Source organism: Phascolarctos cinereus, unplaced genomic scaffold (genome assembly GCF_003287225.1).
Source record: "Phascolarctos cinereus isolate Bilbo 61053 unplaced genomic scaffold, phaCin_HiC Scaffold_4;HRSCAF=312, whole genome shotgun sequence".
Lineage (NCBI taxonomy): Eukaryota > Metazoa > Chordata > Mammalia > Diprotodontia > Phascolarctidae > Phascolarctos > Phascolarctos cinereus.
In genome coordinates this window covers 531,066,007-531,075,485 of record NW_027555847.1, presented here as the reverse complement: position 1 = coordinate 531,075,485, position 9,479 = coordinate 531,066,007, and the positions used below count along the sequence as shown (strand labels likewise).

The 9,479-nt window shown below is 41.9% G+C and overlaps 1 protein-coding gene across 2 annotated transcripts in view; it reads left to right on the top strand.

Annotated features, from left to right (window-relative positions):
• Nucleotides 1–1,165: 1,165 nt before the first annotated feature.
• Nucleotides 1,166–9,479, top strand: part of LOC110207889 (aquaporin-7-like) — a 47,984-nt gene continuing 39,670 nt past the window's right edge. The window contains exon 1 of one of the 2 annotated variants that reach the window (XM_020985644.2): nt 1,166–2,474. In XM_020985644.2, coding sequence (XP_020841303.1) covers nt 1,599–2,474 — 876 coding nt within the window. In that variant the 5' untranslated portion in view covers nt 1,166–1,598. Of the gene's footprint in view, nt 2,487–9,479 lie in introns of both variants that reach the window. The other variant, XM_020985641.2, reaches the window with a different exon arrangement.

The following is a 9,479-nucleotide window of genomic DNA, read 5'->3' as shown; positions in this document are numbered from 1 at the left end:
CCAGGCTCAGGATCTCCTAGGGAAAGTATACCCTTGTGCCTGTACCAAAGAAAAGGGAGGTGAGGGTGTTGCCATTTGGAGTGCTCGGAACCCTAAAATATAGGGTACAGGGAGGTCTGCCTCAAAAGAATTCAACCACTCAAGTCTTCTTTCAGACAGAGTAATGAGGTTTATTTGTTATGAAGCCAACTAGATTCTAAATGAATCTGAGCAACTTAATGGGGGTAAGACTGGTACTTATATACAAGAAAAGCCTGTGAGAAGATCTGGATGGGATTAAAGAGTGATAAATAGCCTGGGACGTCCAGGTGCAACACAGAAGGGGGTCTAGATGGGATTAAGGAATGGGAAATGGCCCAGCTGGGCCAGGTGCGGACAGTGTTAAATTAAGTGGTCAGAGAGCCCCAGTGAAAGGACAGTTAAAAGGATTATTGAGTGTCTAGGTAGGCTGTGAAGGGCCAAAAGTCTCAGATGAAATGCCAGTGTGGTAAAGTTCAGGACAAAGCCATGTTCATTTCACCAGAGACTGGAGCAAAGGAGGGGTGAAGAAGAAATAATGTCAAGGGGGTTTGAAATGTAGACTAAGTAGCACACCACAGCAGAACCAGAAGATCTGGGTTCCAGTGTTCCTGTCTCTGTTGTGCACTATCTGTATAACCTTGGTCACATCCAACTCTTTGTGATCTCATTTTGGGTTTTCTCAGCAAAGATATTGCCAGCAAAGTTTGCCATTTCCTTCTCCAGCTCATTTTACAAAGAAACCAAGGTGAATAGGGTTAAGTAATTTGCCCAGGGTCACACAGCTACTAAGTGTCTGAGGCCAGATTTGAATTCAGGGAGATGAGTCTTCTGATCCTAGGCTGGAAATTATCCACTACACCACCTAGCTGCCCCCAAATAATCAGAGCTAGTACTTAGAGCTATCCAGAAGTGAAATGGGCTGTCTCAGGGAATGATAGGTTTCTTCTGTCTGAAGGTCTTCTTCAAACAGGCTGAAGAGACATCTGTAAAGGGTATTTTTGTTTCTGTGTGCGATGGAGTTACCTCTAAGGTCCCTGGTGGCTCAAATGCTGTGATTTTATGACCTCAGCCTAAGCACAGGGCTATGATACTGACCTCACAAAGGGAGGTAAGGGAAACTGTTTCCCTTGGTATTTTTTTTTCACATTACCTGGATTCCCTCTTTGGGAATAAAGTGGAACAGCTAGAGCTAGGTCCTGGAGCCATGTTATTTTGGCTGCCTGGTTTTTTAATGTGTCTCATGAGCAGTTATTAATACCTCTATTCTGCTGACCTCTCCCTCAGAGAGGAAGCTAGGACCGGGCTTCCCTTCTCTTTGTGTCTAAGAGGCACTGGACCTTGGGCAAATATAGAAAGGGGACAGGAGACACGAAGGACCAAACCTACTCTGGCTTCCTCAGCCTAAGCGCCATAGGCCAAGGCATACCAGGGAGAGCCCTCTCTATGGAAGATCCAATTCTGGGTGTACCAGCTACAACTTCAGAGTTCCTCTCTGTGCAAGCTGAGAACACAGAAGTGAGAGACTGGAACTGAGCTGGCAGCGGACCTAGGGCTACGGGAGTGGAAGTAGTTATACCATGGCATCCACTGCTAGAAAAACATACACTTGGCCCAGAAACTATCTCACAAGAAGACTACAAACATCTAGTGATGTGATACAGCGCATACAAGAAGCTTGGCAGAGAGACATAATGCGAGAATTTTTGGCTGAATTCATGAGTACATATGTCATGATGGTGTTTGGTTTAGGGTCCGTGGCCCAGAAGGTTTTGGGGGGAAATAATTATGGGACATACCTCACCATCAACTTGGGATTTGGCTTTGGTGTTACTATGGGAATCCACGTGGCTGGGAGCATCTCTGGTGCCCACATGAACAGTGCTATTACCTTTACAAGCTGTGTCCTGGGTCAGACACCCTGGAAGAAGCTTCCTGTCTACACAATGGGACAGTGCTTTGGATCCTTCTTAGCAGCAGCTACCATATATGGCCTCTACTATGGGGCACTCATGCAGTACACAAATGGGAATCTCACAGTAACTGGACCCCGGGCAACTGCAGGTATCTTTGCTACTTACCCTGCCCCTCACATGTCACTGTGGAGGGGATTCATAGATGAGTTAGTCTTAACTGCAATACTCCAGCTATGCCTGTTGGTCATCACTGACAAAAAGAACAGCCCAGCTCTGAAAGGGACCCACGCTTTGGTCATAGGTGTCGCCATAATCACAATAGGACTGTCACTGGGCATGAACACAGGTTACGCCATCAACCCGGCCAGGGACCTGCCCCCAAGGATCTTCACGAGCATTGCAGGCTGGGGCAATGAAGTCTTCAGAGCACGCGACAACTGGTGGTGGGTCCCTGTGGTTGCCCCAACATTAGGAGCTTTCGTGGGAGCCATTGTCTACCTAGTCTTTATTGGAAATGTCAATCGCCTTCAGAACCAAAATGTAAGGATACAGGTGAGTCTTTAGACCACTGAAGCCTTCTTTCAGTCAGAGTAGTGAGGTATATTTGTAAATCTGCTATCTTATCACCAATAGAAGCTGGCTAGATTCTAAGTGAAACTGAGCAATTTAATTGAGGGTAAGATTGGAACTTATATACAAGAAAAGACAGAGAAAGGATTTAGATAGGATTAAAGAGTAGAAAATGACCTGGGGTGAGCCAGGTGCAGACAATGTTAAGTGGTCAGAGAGCCCCAGTGAAAGGGCAGTAAAAGGATTATTGAGTGTCTAGGTGGGCTGTGATGGGCCAGATGCATCAGGTGAAACGTCAGTGTTCAGGGCAAAGACATGGTCTTTTCCTTTTAGGGGTCCAGGTCCCATCATCCCATTATTCCCCCTTCAAATAAATGGAACCCAAAATCTTTTAGAGTAAGGGGCAGAAGGTCCTGGCTTCTGAAACTACTTCCTTGCTGGCAAGGGCTATAGAGCTGTCACTGCCTCAAGGGGGTGCCAGGGAGGAGGTTGGCTGGAACCAGAACATAGGAGCATCAGATGCATTCAGGGAATGATGGGTGGACATGTGCTGATACCCACTGTTTGCTGCCAACTATAGGTGAATGGCCTGTAGTCTAGAAGACACAAATCTGACAAGCAAATTCAATATGTAGGGCCCAAATATAAGGAGAATTAAAAGTGACGTCAGAATGTGGGAAAGAAAAAAAAAGAAAACAAGAGCGCTATCAGAATAATTCACATTTGACACATAGGATTACCTGATCTTGTTACTTTCCCACAAGTTTCCACTCTGATTCCAATTCCTTTTGGAGAATCAGATGCTATCTGGAAGTAACAACACTTTTGCAGGTACAAGTTTTCCACCCCTGGGTTCAATAGTTATACAAATAAATTTGCCAGACACTTGACTTTTACTCCAATTATAATAAAAGACTTGGGAGGATACTTAAGTAATGACTAGGCCAAATATCCATTTTTCTATAGGTTACCTCCCTCTAAGAAATTTGATTGCACTGAAACTCTCTTCCCCAAAGCAAACTGAAGATGTTTCTGATTAAATTTCAGTCACATCTGCAGGCAGGCAGGCAGATGAAAAGCCCAAGTACTAATTTACCCAATTGTTTGGGATATGAAATGACTACACTTTCAGGTCAAAACAGCAAGATCTCACATACTTGTATTGTGCTCTTATATCTTTTACTGATCATTTGCTCTGATTATAGAAATTTGCTATAAAAGGACAAAGCAGGAACATTATTTGTCAATTCCACTTCATAGCCAGACTCAGTAATAGGTAGATGGGTAACATTTCTTCTCAAAAGAACACAATGGGAAAACTGAGCCAGGAGGATCTCATTTTAGACAGAGGCTAAAATTTCCTCTCAGCTTTTTCAGCTGCAGACCTCCACCTGTATCACATTCTCCTTTCAGTGTAGCATTTCTTTCAGATGGTAGATTATTGACTATTGATTATGGATGGATTATTATGATCCATCACACAACTCAAAATCAGTTATAGTCCCGAGGACTTTCACTTCAAGAAGCTTGATGAAAATTTTACCAGGACTTTTATCTCAAATTTAAACTTGTCCTTGTGTAAAAGCCAATCATTAGAGAACATTTCTATATACTTGCAAATTCTCAGAAAGCCAAGTTCATTGTTTAGGAACTCCATAACTCCAACAAGCTCTTTGGCAAGTTTTACAAAATAAGAGGGGTAGACAGGGAACCCAGAGAAAGGGCTTCCTATCCACCCCATCTACCCTTAGAGTTGTTGTGGGCTATGCCTTTTGACTAACCCTGAGGACTGCTCTGAATGAACAGAACCAATCTGGATAAGGCTTTCACCTTCATCCCCCCCCACCTCTCACTCTCCCACCCCTGCCCTACAGACACACAATAATCAGTTATTAGTTTTAGGTTTCAGCATTAAAACAATAACCAACAATCTTACAATTTTTATAAGTGATAGCCAAATTGTTTTAGCTGCAATTTCCTTTTAACTATAGGCCAAGATAAAAATAGCCAATTTTCTAAATAGCAGTTATGAAACATTGTAAGACAGGGTTAACAGGGAAACAATTTTTTCCACTGTCTTTAGTTTCTCTTGTTTCATACTCTAATAACATCCAAGTTATGAAAACTTGTTTGACATAACTGATACAAGTTTACCAATCTAAAACTTGAAACAAACCTATTAGCAATCAGGTGACTTCAATCTTGTTAAATACGTTTCCAAATTACTTTACACAGAAAATCAGCATTTCATCATTAATGTGTTAAAACTACAACTTTTAAGAGTGGGCTTATCAAGTACAGAGGCTGGCTGGCTTCTTACCTCGTACTGCCTTGACCCATCTCATTTTTACCAACAGCTGCTGGACAGGAGTGGGGGGAGGTAGGATGTGCTGAACCTGGATGATATTTTCAGGCTTTCTAGGCAGTCTACAGGGTGCCCAGGGGCCAGGGCTATTGCCAGTGGGGCCCTGTTGTAGCTGCTGTCCTTTTTCCCTCCTTCCTTTGCCAGGTGGGGGAGAGTGACTCAAATTCCCTACCATTCTCCAACACTCTCTTCTCTTAATCTGATCAGGCATGGGAGGGGTTAACCGGAAAACACCAGGCTATTTGCAGTCCCAGAACTGAGAATTCCCTCTTGACTCAGGGGAAGGGAGTGGAGGAAAGGGAGTACAGGGATTGTAAGATTTTTCTTTTTTTGTTTTGTTTTGTTTTTGGTTTTGTTTTTTAGGCAGTTGGGGTTAAATGACTTGCCCAGGGTCACACAGCTAGTAAGTGTCAAGTGTTTGGTCTGAGGCCAGATTTGAACTCAGGTACTCCTGACTTCAGGGCTGGTGCTCTATCCACTGCACCACCTAGCTGCCCAAATATGTTTCTTTTTTTTTCTTTTTCTTTAGGCAATTAGGGTTAAGTGACTTGCCCACGGTCACACAGCTTGTAAGTGTCAAATGTTTAGTCTGAGGTCGGATTTGAACTCAGGTCCTCCTGACTTCAGGGCCAGTGCTCTATATACTGCGCCACCTAGCTGCCCCTGGATTGTAAGGTTTTTCAAAACTCCTTAATGATCAATCTCAAAATCTCCAGAATCTGCTAAAATGTTTTTAACTTTTCTAACTTTTCACTGTAGTCTTAGCCTGGTCAGAGATGGGACTGCAAGAAGAAGAATCTTAAGAATTTATGAATTTGCCAGATCGGTTCTCTAGATTGTATCAAGGCCAGGCACAAAGCTTTGCTTTTCAAAGTCTTGAAGACCGAGCTTTTTCTAATTCTGTGAAAGATAAGCTAGGGGCAAATCTTGGGGAAGTCCCACTGAGTCTGGATTCCAGGCTGAGGATCTGGGTGGCCATGAGGCTGGAAGAGAAGGGGAATCTGGCAGGCACAGGCATAGGAACTGAGAGTCCCTCCATAAAGAGAATCCCAGGGTGTAGAGGGAATGAACTTCAGGAAACCAAAAAGCCACCTGTGGTTTTCCCAGTTCCCTAACATCCCAGAGAATCAAGAGAATTGGGCATATGCCTCCAGATAGGCTCCTCTATACAGTGGAAAGCGTGCCTACGTCCAAGACTAGCCTCATATCATAACCATCTGGACTAAATGGAGCCTAGAGCATCAGGCCCAAAAAGTACCTCCAAGCCTTCCTAGGTGCTTGGAAAGACCCTAACTGCAGAGGAGAAAGGGATAGAGAGGGAGCTTAAATACCTTCTAGTCTTTACTGGAGAAGGGCTTGAGGAGGTCAGGCAATTCCCCATATAGGGCCACCAAATATGTTGCAGTTTGGGGTGCTGGGAACCCCAAAATGTAAGGGTACAGGGCAAATATTCCTCAAAAGAATTTGACCAAGTCTTCTTTCAGTGAAAGTAGCAGGTTTTATTACAACACCAGTATGGTGGGTAAAATTCCTAGTAATTCTGCTATTGTATCACTAATAGGAGCTGGTTAGATTCTAAGTGAATCTAAGCAGTTTAATGGGGGTAAGATTGGTACTTATATACAAGAAAAGACAGAAGATCTGGATGGGATTAAAGAATGGTAAATAGCTTTGGGGTGGCCCAGGGGCAACCTAGAAGAAGGCTCTAGATGGGATTAAGGAGTATAAATGGCCTGGGGTGGGTCAGGTACAGATAATGAAAGGAGTTAAGTGGTCAGAAAGCCCCAGTGAGAGGGCAGTTAAAAGGATTATTGAGTATCTAGGTGGGCCATGTTGGGCCAGACGCCTCAAATGAAATGCCAGTGTAGGAAAGTTCAGGGCAAAGACATGGTCTTTTCCTTTTAGGGGTCTATGTCCCATCACCCCATCAGAGGAAATTGATAAGTGTAGTCCAAAAGGACAGTTAACCATTCCCCTAAATTGATGATGTTGTTGGAAAGACAATCAATGAGAAGCAATGCATCCAGTGCTGGAGATACACAAAGGACAAACACAAACACAGATACAGAAAGATGGCCACCTGAGGAAAGAAGCAGCTTCTAGGTGCTCACCCCTTAAACAAGAAAAGAATGATGACTATGGACTCAAAAAAGCTTTCCTGTACATAGATTTTGGAGCTTTTCCTCTGGATGCAAATATTCTCTACGCATGTGGCTTACTACCATCACATTCTAAATTTGAGCCCATTCTTTTCCTGGACTCTATGTATATGTGCTGGAAAGTATTCCTGAGGCTTTCAGGGTAAAAAAAACAACACTTTTTTTTACCAATTGTTTTTACCATAACACAGTATACATTTCTTTCTAAACGCTAATTAACTCTGGCTGATAATCAATGGAAACACACTTAATAGAGACTCATGAGCAAATGTAATAGAAAACCCAGCCCCTCAAGATTTCCCCCTAGAACTTTAAGTGAGTTAGTTGTCAGCCTCCCTCTTGGGATCTAACTCATCAGTGTCAGTGGTTTGGAAGAGAGTGATCAAGTAGGGGATACTGTAAAAGACAAACAAACAAGGAAAAACAAAAAATCCATAGGTCTAAAGCTGGGTGGGACCTCATTGACCATCTAGACTACAGAGGAAGAAACTAGGACCAAGAGAAATTAAATGGATTGTCCAACATCCCACAGGCAGGGAGTAAAAGAGCCAAGATCTAATCATTGTTGATGAGAATATATCACTCTTGAAACATTTCATTTCTTCTTTTTGCCTTCTTTCCAATTTTGTCTACAAATACCCCCTGAATATTATAACTTAGCTGGCTCTCTATATTTCTTTTTGTCTGCAACTACTTTTCCCAGTATTGTTCAGTGAAACGACTCAAAAACTTCTGTCATCCTCCTCCATAAAATGCTTTGCAAATGAGCTTTAACTCTAATCTGGTGTTGCTCTTGTCTGCCATTTCTCCCTACCTAGAAAGGACATCAAATGTCTTCAGGTTCAAAGAATTTCTAAGCTATTATACACTTCTTCCTATGAAGGAAAAATCAAATGGATAAGAAATGCTTATTGTCCAAATTATATCACGCATTTGGATAGGTACTGCACTACATTATTCAACCAGTAAATATATCTTAAACAGACACAGTACAAACAGACAGTGATTTAAGCCCAGATTTGAATAGAAAAAGGAGAACAAGCTGGGCTATATGTGTGAAACTGTACAGCACTCACAATTATTTCATGCTGCTACCATATTTAGACATATACCACCCCAAAAAACATTTTTTTATCATTTCCTTATGTAATGCTATATGGCAATAAATCATGGAACATCATAATCTCCAAAGATTCAACATAGTGAGCAACCCAAAAAGCAATGGTAGGCATGTATAGACAGCATCATATTACTAGTGATGCCTTCAATGTAAAAATATGGCATAAAATATATCATTCAAGGAAGCTATACTAAGGAAAGGAAGTAGGTCAACCATGTAGCAAGAGCAAAGGTCTTAGTGCTTCACTAGTACTTCTGCATTATTTTAAAGACTGTTACGTAGAGGAAGACTTTCAGCACATTGGATAGATTCTCTATGGAGGGCTTATGGAAGGACCTGTACAAGAATCACCTACGATGAGTATAGATGGGTTATAAGCTGAACTACTGAAGGTTCAGATCACGTCTTTATCCCCTCTATCAATGAAATCATGTATCCAATGAAGGTATAGTATATACTTTGCATTGGTTAAAATTCTGTAAAAGAGTGATGCAGCCAGTCTATTTTTGTCCATTTCCCATGTTTCAGAGCTAATTGCTTGTTTAATTAAACCATTCAATTGAAGACATAACTGCACGTGGTGTATCATCTTCCTTTCTCATTTGGATTTTACTATGTCTTTCCTCTAGTAGTCCTTTATCTAAGTAGCCCAGACAGCTGAAATGACTGCTATATCTCTAGTTACTTGTTTCCTGTCCAGACAGACCTTTTCACTTTTTTTGATGTAATGACGTGCTCACCACATATAGTACGTTAGGACACTCTTGAAGAAGATATTCATAATACACAGATGCAAAACTTCTGAGTATTCAGAAAGTCTTTAGCCTCTTTCTTTTCCTAATTTCCAAACTATATTTCCCAACATAGTTTCTGTCATTGTCCTCTGTGCCCATCTTTGTATCTAAATCATTAAATGTTTTTGAAAGTTGACCTAGTTTGGAGAATCTTAGAGATTCCTTCATAGAATTCCTCCTATTCTTCATCTTCTGAAAGAAATGTTATAACATAAGCTGTAGATACATTTATGGTGATTTTAGAACTACAAGATGAAATGACACAGTCCCTTCAAATAAAGTTTTTTTGTTGTCCTTGAGCATCCATTGAGAGTAATTCTGCCAACCCCTTTATTTGGCTTTCTGAAAGATAAAAAACAAATCTGTGAGGTGAGAGGTAGTGAAATGTGGTGGTAAAAATAGCTGATTTAAAGGGCAGCCAGGTGGCACAGTGGATAGAGCACTGGCCCTGAAGTCAGGAGGACCTGAGTTCAAGTCTGGCCTCAGACTGAACACTTGACCCTTTCTAGCTGTGGGACGCTGGGCAAGTCACTTAAC